The sequence below is a fragment of the Salmo salar genome, chromosome ssa03 (assembly GCF_905237065.1).
Source record: "Salmo salar chromosome ssa03, Ssal_v3.1, whole genome shotgun sequence".
NCBI lineage: Eukaryota > Metazoa > Chordata > Actinopteri > Salmoniformes > Salmonidae > Salmo > Salmo salar.
The window spans coordinates 60,644,377-60,656,842 of record NC_059444.1 but is presented as its reverse complement, the minus strand read 5'-3'; the positions used below and the strand labels follow the sequence as shown (position 1 = coordinate 60,656,842).

General features: G+C 45.8%; 1 protein-coding gene across 1 annotated transcript in view; it reads left to right on the top strand.

Moving 5' to 3' along the window:
• The first annotated feature begins 6,568 nt into the window (after window positions 1-6,568).
• The window catches only part of LOC106601020 (zinc finger protein 385C), a 206,870-nt gene continuing 200,972 nt past the window's right edge, over window positions 6,569-12,466 (top strand). Inside the window, exon 1 of the mRNA XM_014192869.2 lies at window positions 6,569-6,722. Coding sequence (XP_014048344.1) covers window positions 6,674-6,722 — 49 coding nt within the window. The 5' untranslated portion in view covers window positions 6,569-6,673. The remainder of the gene's footprint in view (window positions 6,723-12,466) is intronic.

Here is a 12,466-nt window from a genome sequence, read left to right as displayed (position 1 = left end):
CAGAATGGTGTCGTCTGAGTAGAGGTGAATCAGAGAATCAACAGCAGCTAGGGCGACATCATTGATATATACAGAGAAAAGAGTCGGCCCGAGAATTGAACCCTGTGGCAACCCATAGAGACTGCCAGAGGTCCGGACACCTGCCCCTCTGATTTGACACACTGAACTCTATCTGGGAAGTAGTTGGTGAAACAGGCGAGGGAGTCATTTGAGAAGCCAAGGCTATTGAGTCTGCCGATAAGAATGCGATGATTGACAGAGTCGAAAGCCTTGGCCAGGTCATTGAAGACGGCTGCACAGTACTGTCTTTTATCGATGGCGGTTATGATATCGTTTAGTACCTTGAGCGTGGCTGAGGTGCACCCGTGACCAGCTCGGAAACCAGATTGCATAGTGGAGATGGTACGGTGGGATTCAAAATGGTCAGCGATCTGTTTATTAACTTGGCTTTCAAAGATTTTAGGAAGGCAGGGCAGGATGGATATAGGTCTATAACAGTATGGGTCTAGAGTGTCTCCCCCTTTGAAGAGGGGGATGACCGCGGCAGCTTTCCAATCTTTGGGGATCTCAGATGACACGAAAGAGAGGTTGAATAGGCTAATAATAGGGGTTGCAACAAATTCATCTGATAATTTTAGAAAGAGAGGGTCCAGATTGTCTAGCCCAACTGATTTGTAGGGATCCAGATTTTGCAGTTCTTTCAGAACATCAGCTGTCTGGATTTGGGTGAAGGAGAAGCGGGGAGTGGGGGTTTGGGCAAGTTGCTGCAGGGGGTGATGAGATGTTGGCCAGGGTAGGGGTAGCCAGGTGGAAAGCATGGCCAGCCGTGGAAAAATGCTTATTAAAATGATCGATTATCGTAGATTTATCGGTGGTGACAGTGTTTCCTATCCTCAGTGCAGTGGGCAGCTGGGAGGAGGTGTTCTTATTCTCCATGGACTTTACAGTTTCCCAAAACTTTTTGGAATTAGTGCTACAGGAAGCAAATTTCTGTCTGAAAAAGCTAGCCTTAGCTTTCCTAACTGACTGAATATATTGGTTCCTGACTTCCCTGAAAAGTTGCTTATCGTGCAGGCTATTCGATGCTAATGCAGAACGCCACAGGATGTTTTTGTGCTGGTCAAGAGCAGTCAAGTCTGGGGTGAACCAAGGGCTATATCTGTTCTTAGTTCTACATTTTTTGAATGGGGCGTGCTTATTTAAGATGGAGAGGAAAGCACTTTTGAAGAGCAACCAGGCATCCTCTACTGACAGGATGAGGTCAATATCCTTCCAGGATACCAGGGCCAGGTCGTTTAGAAAGGCCTGCTCACTGAAGTATTTTAGGGAGCGTTTGATAGTGATGAGGGGTGGTCGTTTGACCGCAGACCCAGTACGCATGCAGGTAATGAGGCAGTGATCACTGAGATCCTGGTTGAAGACAGCAGAGGTGTATTTAGAGGGCAGGTTAGTCAGGATGATATCTAAGAGGGTGCCCATGACTACAGATTTCGGGTTGTACCTGGTAGGTTCCTTGATGATTTGCTTGAGATTGAAGGCATCTATCTTAGATTGTTGGACGGCCGAGGTGTTAAGCATGTCCCAGTTTAGGTCACCTAACAGTACGAACTCTGAAGATAGATGGGGGGCAATCAATTCACATATGCTGTCCAGGGCACAGCTGGGGGCTGAAGGTGGTCTATAACAAGCGGCAACGGTGAGAGACTTGTTTCTGGAGATGTGGATTTTTAAAAGTAGAAGCTCGAATTGTTTGGGCACAGACCTGGATAGTATGACAGAACTCTGCAGACTATCTCTGCAGTAGATTGTAACTCCGCCCCCTTTGGCAGTTCTATCTTGTCGGAAAATGTTATAGTTAGCAATGGAAATTTCAGGATTTTTGGTGGCCTTCCTAAGCCAGGATTCAGACACAGCTAGGACATCCGGGTTGGCAGAGTGTGCTAAAGCAGTGAATAAAACAAACTTAGGGAGGAGGCTTCTAATGTTAACATGCATGAAACCAATGCTTTTACGGTTACAGAAGTCAACAAATGAGAGCGCCTGGGGAATGGGAGTGATGCGGGGGGCTGCGGAGCCTGGGTTAACCTCTACATCACCAGAGGAACAAAGGAGGAGTAGGATAAGAGTACAGCTAAAGGCTAAAAGAACCTGTTGTCTAGTGCGTTCGGAACAGAGAGTAAAAGGAGCGGGTTTCTTTGCGCGGAAGAATAGATCAAGCCATAATGTACAGACAAGGGTATGGTAGGATGTGAGTACAGTGGAGGTAAGCCTAGGCATTGAGTGACGATGAGAGAGGTTTTGTCTCTAGAGGCACCATTTAAGGCAGGTGCTGTCACTGTGTGTGTGGGGGGTGGAACAACAGGGCTAGCTAAGGCATACTGAGCAGGGCTGGAGACTCTACAGTGAAATAAGGCAAAAATTACTAACCAAAACAGCAATAGACAAGGCATATTGACATTAGGGAGAGGCATGTGTAGCCGAGTGATCATAGGGTCCAGTGAGAAGCTAGGTGAGCTGGAGGCACGGCGATTCAGACAGCTAGCAGGCCGGGGATAGCAACAGGCTAGCAGATGGGCCTCAGGGGGACGTCGCAACAAGAGTCTGTTGAAACCCCCTCGGATGGTTACGTCAACAGACCAGTCGTGATGGATCGGCGGGGCTCCGTGTCGGCAGCAAAGGGTCCAGGCCAATTGGCAGAAGAGGTATTGAAGCCCAGGAATTATCTGATGGAATTCTTTGGCTAGTCGGGAGAAGGGCCTAGCTCCAGGCTAACTGGTGCTTGCTTCGGGACAGAAATCCCCTCGGACGGTTATGTCAGTAGACCAGTCGTGATGGATCGGCAAGGCTCTGTGTCGGCAGCAAAGGGTCCAGGCCAATTGGCAAAAGAGGTAATTGAAGCCCAGGGATTGCTTGATGGAATCTCTTCAGCTAGACGGGAGATTGGCCTAGTTTGAGGCTAGCTCCAGGCTAACTACTAGCTAGTAGCTAGTTAGCTGGCTAGCTTCAGAAGGGGATTCCGGTTCAAAAGTGTGAAAATAGCAGATCCATACGACATTGGGTGAGGCGAGTTGCAGGAGGGTAAGTTCAATCCGTAGATGGAAATGAGATGGAAAAAAATTATACAAATATATATGAAATATATACGAAGAAAAACTATATATACAAGGGACAGGACAAGACAATCAAAACAGACATCCCCACTGCTACGCCATCTTGGTATTCATGTTTAATTTATAGACATCTCTCAGTGAAAGAATACTACATGGTTGATATCTCACAGAGTTATATTTCTGCCAGGCTCTGACACGTCTGACGGGGCCATAGATTTATAATATCCCTATCAGTTTGCTATTTTAAACAACCTGGTGGTTTCATCTTCATTGTCAAATATGTAGAATGTTTTTATTACATATGTGAAGGACAAGTAAAATAGAGTAAAACTCAATAGAGAAAAACAAGTGAAATTAATTTCTGCATATTACAATGACAGGTGATTTTTTATATTCTAATAAACTATAATAAACTGTATAAATACAATGTTTAAAACATATACTAAAATACACTACAGTATATACAGTACATTCGGAAAGTATTCAGACCCCTTCCTTTTTCCACAGCTTGTTACGTTACAGCCTTATTCTAAAATGGATTAAATCTAAAAATGTCCTCATCAATCTACTATCCCATAATGACAAAGCGAAAACAGGTTTTTAGAAATGTTTGCTAATTTATAAAAAATTAAAAAAAGGAAATACCTTATTTACACAAGTATTCAGACCCTTTGCTATGAGACTCGAAATTGAACTCAGGTGCATCCTGTTTCCATTGATCATCCTCGAGATGTTTCTATAACTTGATTGGAGTCCACCTGTGGTAAATTCAATTGATTGCTCACGATTTGTAAAGACACACACCTGTCTATATAATATCCCACAGTTGACTGTCATGTCAGAGCAAAAACCAAGCCAAGAGTTAGAAGGAATTGTCCGTAGAGCTCCGAAACAGGATTGTGTCGAGGCACAGATCTGGGGAAGGTTACCAAAACATTTCTGTAGCATTGAAGTTCCCCAAGAACATAGTGGCCTCCATCATTCTTAAATGGAAGAAGTTTGGGACCACCAAGACTCTTCTTAGACCTGGCCGCCCGTCCAAACTGAGAAATCGGGGGAGAAGGGCTTTGGTCAGGGAGGTGCCCAAGAACCCGATGGTCACTCTGACAGAGCTCCAGAGTTCCTCTGTGGAGATGGGAGAACCTTCCAGAAGGACAGCCATCTCTGCAGCACTCCACCAATCAGGCCTTTATGGTAGAGTGGCCAGACGGAAGCCAGTCCTCAGTAAAAGGCACATGACATCCCGCTTGGAGTTTGTCAAAAGGCACCTAAAGGACTCTCAGACCATGAGAAAGAAGATTCTCTGGTCTGATGAAACCAAGATTTAACTCTTTGGCCTGAATGCCAAGCGTCACGTTATGGAGGAAACCTGGCACCATCCCTACGGAAAAGCATGGTGGTGGCAGCATCATGCTGTGGGGATGTTTTTCAGAGGCAGGGACTGGGAGACTAGTCAGGATTGAGGGAAAGATGAACGGAGCAAAGTACAGAGAAATCCTTCATGAAAACCTGCTCCAGAGCACTCAGGACCTCAGACTGGGGCGAAGGTTCACCTTCCAACAGGACAACGACCTTAAGCACACAGCCAAGACAACGCAGGAGTGGCTTCGGGACAAGTCCCAATTTGTAAGTCGCTCTGGATAAGAGCGTCTGCTAAATGACTAAAATGTAAAATGTAAGTCTCTGAATGTCCTTGAGTGGCCCAGCCAGAGCCCGGACTTGAACCCGATCGAACATCTCTGGAGAGACCTCTGTCAGGTTGGATGCTCCCCATCCAACCTGACAGAGCTTTAGAGGATCTACAGTTAAGAATGGGAGAAACTTGTTACAGAAACACTGTAATCTCTGCCAAAGGTCCTTCAACAAAGTACTGAGTAAAGGGTCTGAATATTTATGTAAATGTAATATTTTTACATTTTGATATATTTGCTAACATTTCTAAAAACCTGTTTTTGCTTTGTCATTATGGGGTGTTGTGTATAGATTGATAACGGAAAAAAACGATTGAATCCATTTTAGAATAAGGCTGTAACGTAACAAAATATGGAAAAAGTCCCTTGACTTTTTCCATATTTTGTTACGTTACAGCCTTATTACGTTACAGCCTTATTATATTTTCCGAATGCACTGTATAAAAAATATGTGGACACCCCAAATGAGTGGATTTGGCTATTTCAGCCACACCCGTTGCTGACAGGTACATAAAATCGAGCACACAGCCATGCAATTGCCATGGACAAACATCAGCAGTAGAATGGCCTTACTGAAGAGCTCAGTGACTTTCTATGTGGCACCGTTATTGGATGCCACCTTTCCAACAAGTCAGTTCGTAAACTTTCTGCCTTGCTAGAACTGCCCCGATCAAAAATAGTGCTGTTAATGTGAAGTGGAAACGTCTAGGAGCAACAACGGCTCAGCCGCAAAGTGGTAGGCCACACAAGCTCACAGAATGGGAGAGCCAAGTGCTGAAGCGCGTAGCGTGTAAAAATCATCTGTCCTCGGTTGCAACACTCACTACCGAGTTCCATACTGTCTCTGGAACGTCAGCACAATAACTGTTTGTCGGATGCTTCATGATATGGGTTTCCATGGCCGAGCAGCCACACACAAACGTAAGATCACCATGCGCAATGCCAAGCGTCGGCTGGAGTGGTGTAAAGCTTGCCGACATTGGACTCTGGAGCTGTGGAAACACGTTCTCTGGAGTGATGAATCACGCTTCACCATCTGGCAGTCCGATGGATGAATCTGGGTTTGGCGAGATGCCAAGAGAACGCTACCTGCTTGAAAGCGTAGTGCCAACTGTAAAGTTTGGTGGAGGAGGAATAATGGTCTGGGGCTGTTTTTCATGGTTCGGCCTTGGCCCCTTACTTCTCCAAATAGCCTACCCAACCCCTCAGAGGCATCTGCATGGTACTAAAGCACACCGTTGCCTCATTTTTTATCACATTCCAATGATAAAACTGGGGGGGGACAAAAATGCAGTTTCAGAATGGGGGGGACATGCACCCCTGCATAAATGGTTTGTCAAGATTGGTGTGGAAGAACTTGACTGGCCTGACCTCAACCCCATCAAACACCTTCGGGATGAATTGAAACACCGACCTCGAGCCAGGTCTAATTACCCAACATCAGTGCCCAACCTCACCAATGCTCTTGTGGCTGAATGGAAGCAAGTCCCTGCAGCAATGTTCCAACATCTAGTGGAAAGCCTTCACAGACGAGTGGAGGCTGTTATAGCAGCAAAGGGGGGACCAACTCCATTTTAATGCCCATGAATTTTGAATGAGATGTTCGACGAGCAGGTGTCCACATACGTTTGGTCATGTAGTGTATATGGATAGAATTTCGACCTTCTTTCCTGTCTTTTAAGATAATATATTCGATGACAAAGTGATACATAACATAAATCAAATTGAAAAGGCGCGGCCGTGATAGCGTTGAAGACCCTTTGAGTGCGCATTCGTGTGTAGAGTGGCTGCGCGCTATGACACCCGTGACTCCAGAGCGCGAGCTGGGCTTTCGGCTTTGACAGTCAGTCTTGTCATACATCGTTTCGAAAGATGTTGGGTACGGACGACCACAGGGACAATCTGAAACGGAACGGGACAGGTAGGCAGAAATACAACATATACAGTGTAGCGTTTGTTTTTACATATTGACGTGTGCTGTTTACTATTCAAAGTTTGTGGCCCCCATGTGACAGTTCATCACGCACAATTATCAGTCTACCGGTAGCGCGTGTACACTAGCCTATTTTCCATTCATAATGGAATGATTAGCTATAAAGTTATTCTGAGATGGCCAAATTATACATTTTAAACGAGGCAGATGCATGTATAGGCCTAGCTATTTTAGTTACAATGAATGGACAAACGACCGATTGTTAGATTTGTTTATGTCTGAAATGGCAATTTGTTGTCATGGGCAGACTAGACTTTTTTATATGCATGTAATATTCATTTTGATTTGATTGTTAATCACAACACATTTAGTAGTTTTATATGATTACAGCTTCGAGGTAATGTATTGTCTGTAACTTACGAAGCAAATGTTATAGGTAATTGATACACTGTTGCGCTTTGAGGCTATTATTTCAGCGCACGTTGATCGTTTGAATTGCACATCTGAATGGGCTTATTTGTTCGTACTTCCTCACTCACTGAATAAAATATGATATTGCTCGACCGTTTATCGTCCACCCCGTCACGCAACCGGGCTGGGTGTTTCCGCATGGGCATGGGGTGAGCCGGTGCTTGTGGTTCTCGACGGCCAGATGCAGGCAGGCATTCCCTCAATAGAAAACTAACCATGGAACTTATGCTCCGCCAGCATCTGTAGTAGACTGTAGTAGACCACCCGAATTCCAAAGCCATTTCTCAAGTGTATGATGTGGTTCAATAACGTCTAATCTGGCAAAACATCCGTTTATTTATATCTTTACACCCGGATAAGGTCATTCGATAAATGTAGGCCCTATAATTGAATGAATTAATCACGTGCAGTAAAAAAGCAGTGGTTGATCATTCTGAAGAAGGGCAAACTTTATCAGACAAAGATTGCGTACTCCACAGCTATCACCCACTGGGACCCATGACAGATGTTAGTCTGCTATACTTTACATTTATATCAGTAGGCGGCGGTTTCAGTTTTAATGCCTATATCAGTTGATCTCTACTCTTATGACACTGGAATTGGACACTTGCATTGTTTAGTCAGTCAAATGATAATAATAATAATATTGATAATAGATTTAATTTATTTAGGGCTTTTCATTATAAAGATCACCCTAAAGATGCTATAAAGTAGTTATTGGGCTGGACAATGGTCTTCAACAGAGGCTGGAACATCCAGGTCACATGACGACGATAATAATAATAATGATGATCATCCACAGAAACACCTTTCATTTCAAACACTGATCCAGGCTATTATAACATAGTACAAACAGCAGTCAAACATCCATGTCCCCCTGTGAGGCCTGACTGACATGAGAAACAAGTTCAGTAGTCCCAGGAGGGCTTCTGAGAGAGTGCCAGTTGTTGGCTTGATGTAGTCTCTAATGTGTGTTTATTGTGCTGTGGGCATTCTACTGGCTGTAGCAAGCTGAGCTGAGGGGAACGCAGATAAATCAAGGCAAATATCAATATGTTCAGTCAGGGAAGGTGAAATACGGCTGCTGCGGTTAGAAGAACATTTATGGACGCCACCTTAAGGCCTGCTACTCCTGCTGAATGCCTATGGATGAATAATATGGAGGCCCGTGTTATTGTTGCTGTGACAGACTGCGTACATACTCTGTCAGTGTCACTTGTGTTTTGTCGCAGTTGTTCCAAAGTTGTTTATTTTCGTTATAATGGAGGAGTTGTCTTTTTCTGTCTTTGGTGAGAGCTGGTGAAGTACTATGAAGTGTGTGTACCTGTGTGTGTGCCTGTGTGTGTACCTGTGTGTGTGCCTGTGTGTGTGCCTGTGTGTGTGCCTGTGTGTGTACCTGTGTGTGTGCCTGTGTGTGTGCCTGTGTGTGTACCTGTGTGTGTACCTGTGTGTGTGCCTGTGTGTGTGCCTGTGTGTGTACCTGTGTGTGTGCCTGTGTGTGTGCCTGTGTGTGTGCCTGTGTGTGTACCTGTGTGTGTGCCTGTGTGTGTGCCTGTGTGTGTGCCTGTGTGTGTACCTGCGTGTGTACCTGTGTGTGTACCTGCGTGTGTACCTGTGTGTGCACACGCTGTGGTGCCTGCTTTGTTTGCACTGTATGTTGACAGGGATAATGTAAGTAATGCTGTGCCAAGAGACATATGTCCATGTTGTTTGTGCTCAGAGATGACTCTGCCGTAAACTGTCACTTAGGGGTCCAGAGTGTCTCTTTCCTGCTATAGCAGGCAACAGGTACAACACCACAGTCCCATCTCCAGCTTGAATGGCCACGGTGGGGGTTAGCTCTCTGCTACACTGAAGTAAAGCAACCAGTACTATGTTATCAGAGGACCAGTTCTCTCTCTCTCTCTCTCTCTCTCTCTCTCTCTCTCTCTCTCTCTCTCTCTCTCTCTCTCTCTCTCTCTCTCTCTCTCTCTCTCTCTCTCTCTCTCTCTCTCTCTCTCTCTCTCTCTCTCTCTCTCTCTCTCTCGCTCTCGCTCTCTCTTGCTCTCTCTCTCGCTCTCTCTCTCTCTCTCTCTCTCGCTCTCTCTCTCTCTCTCTCTCTCGCTCTCGCTCTCTCTTGCTCTCTCTCTCGCTCTCTCTCTCTCTCGCTCTCTCTCACTCTCTCTTGCTCTCTCTCTCTTTCTCACTCTCTCACTCTAGGTCAAGTCCAGTGTGGGGCCATTGCTCTTCCTCACAATTTTTTGGGTAAAAAATATTTTGGAGACAGTATACTCACTATTGCTCTTCCATATACAATCAACAGAAACTATTCACATACTGAGCAAAGACAAAGATGCACACAACTGTCCAGGCAAGAACAATGTGTGCAATTTAAACATTTAAAGAAAAGGGAGAAGTATATTTGGACTGGTGGAAATGACAATGTTTTGACAGAGAGAGAAAAAATGAGAGGGAGAGCAAGAGAGAGGCAGAGAGGGAGAGCAAAAGAGAGGGAGAGCAAGAGAGAGGGAGAGCAAAATAAAGAGAGAGAGCAAGAGAAAGAGAGAGAGTGTGGGCTGCATCTGTAGACAAAGAAAGAGTCCCCATATGCATCTTAATGAAGGTAAGACTAAATTGTATGTGGCACAGTGTGTGGTTTACAGTGCGGAACAGTGACACTCTCATTATGCCAATAAAGTGGATGCTACAGTAGCAGTGGTCTGGTCTCTCTGCTGGTGTCTCACTGTGTATCACACCACCCTGCTTTCTTTACCTCCACTCCCAACGAGGGGATCATGTTGGGACTTAATCAGCTGGGCTGGTAGCTGGACTGGTAGCTGGGCGGGTAGCTGGGCTGGTAGCTGGGCTGGTAGCTGGGCTGGTAGCTGGGCTGGTAGCTGGGCGGGTAGCTGGGCTGGTAGCTGGGCTGGTAGCTGAGCTGGTAGCTGGGCTGGTAGCTGGGCTGGTAGCTGAGCTGGTAGCTGGGTTGGTCCCACTGACAAGACCACTGTACAGTATGTATGCATGTGGGTATTTATATGTATGAATATGCATCCATATGTATGAATATGTATTTCTATGTATGAATATGTATTTATGCTTGAATATGTATGCATTCTGGGGGGATACTGTACCTTTTGTTTTTATATTCAGTTTACAGTTTTCACTGTAAATAACAGTGAATTTGTTAAAGATTGACACACACACACGCACACACACGCACACACACACACACACACGCACACAATGAACTGCTGCTGTGTGGGAGGTACAGGTGTCTTGAAGTCAGGAAGTACTGTAGCTCTTTTCTGCATAGATTTTTTTCAACAGTTTAGTGTTTTCTCTGTACTACCTTGTTTTAGGTTTTAGGGGATTTAAAGTTCATATTGCTAAAGATGGCTTAGCCCGAACCCTTCACAATTCTCACAAACCTCTTCTACTTGTTCTTTCTCTCTTTGTCAACAACATTTATCTACATTTATATTTCTTTTGTTGTTTTAGAAATAGTACTTTCCCATTTTTAAAGTTAAGTATGAATTCAATGCGTATTACTCAATTATATGGTAATAAACATAACAGCTTGACCTACAGAATAGGCAACCCTTCTCCAGTCGTGCTAGGACACATCATCCATACTTTCTTTCATCAACGTAAACAGTGCTCTATCGCTGTCTCGACATATCCCCTCTCTGCATCTTCCCTAGCGTCTCTCCCTCCCATGGTGTTGTGCCACACCACTCTGACGTCTCTGTCTGACATTTTGAGTAGACCTCTTCTCCAGACAGATGTCCTTCTCTTTTCCCCATTGTGCTGGGACCTCCTGTTGTGTGTTCCTCTATGATGTTCTCTATGTCATCGCCTGCTGAGCCAAAGTGATGGGGGAGTGGGCACATCACTTAGCTTGCTTTTTTCTGTTTCTGTTTGTGTGTGTGTGTGTGTGTGTGTGTGTGTGTGTGTGTGTGTGTGTGTGTGTGTGTGTGTGTGTGTGTGTGTGTGTGTGTGTGTGTGTGTGTGTGTGTGTGTGTGTGTGTGTGTGTGCGCACGGGTGTTTGTGAGTTTAAGAACATCCTGTGGGTCTGATGTCCTTCATTTCAGGCTATGTTGGATCACAGCGACCTTCAGTGTGATTCTGTGAAAAGTTTTGTGCCATCCCTGCTGGCTGCTTCTTCTGCTGCCAGCACAAACACACAGTTAAATCCCAATTAGCCAGGGGATGCTGGATAACAGAAGGAGGTATGTCAGTGTCCTGTCTTTCTGTCTGTCTGTCCTGGACTCAGTGACACCGCCATAGTATAATTTACCTGGTGATCAAACATAATCCAAATCAGATGCCTTGTTACACGAAGCAGGAGGCTCAAAGCAAAACCATAGCATTTAGAGGAGGGGGATGTGAACCCCCTCATCATTCCTGAGCCTTTGTTGCAGATGAGCTGAGTCAGTGGAGTGGAGGCTTGGAGCCGAGCTGAGCCAGGCTGGGTGACAGGTGAACTCAAAGGGGCAAATATCTATAAACAGGTGTGAACATCCCCCCCTCCGGCCGGGCTCCGCGCGCCTAACTCAGACAGATGGAGAGGTCACTCCAGCCCTCGCTGCCACCCTGATCGCACTGTACTGTACGACTAGTGGCAGAGGACGGGTGGGTGTGTGTAAGGGGGCTCCAGGGAGGCTAGTGGGGGGGGGGTCAGAGTTTCTGACAGCTGCATGAAGCCTGCCTCAGGGCAAGCAGGCTGACCTTTCCTGGAGAAAGCCACCCTCCGCCTGGCTGATTGGCATGCCCGGCCGGCAGTGCTCACGGCTGGGAGCGACTCAGCAGAAGACTGCCTAGCTCCTCAGTTGGGTGCTGAAGGGTTGGCGCTGTCAGAGGGCTAAGGTTTCGCTATGCCCTCCCTCGTATGTGCACTCTGGGCAGAGGGTATAGAGTGTTACTGCTACTAACACATTAACCTCTCTGTCCCCAGTCACTCTCCCTACCCACTGTCCCCTCCTGATCCCTTTTGTACTTCCTCCTACCCATCAAGCTCTACCAGGAAGTGAACAGGCCAGTAGAAGGGAGCCTAGAGGTAGCCTCTGAGTCAGAGGAGGGAGACAGTGTCAGAGGGTAATCTCCCATTGAACAGCAGATTGAACCTGTGTGTGGAGCTTTATCTGATCCTGTATTTTGATCCTGGCCCAGGGGTTTTGATTCCTCGTTACATGATAATTATCCTAATTAACACAGAGTGCCAGATCCCTACCTCACTACCTCAGAGCCATGATCATCACACACCTACACACATACTCTT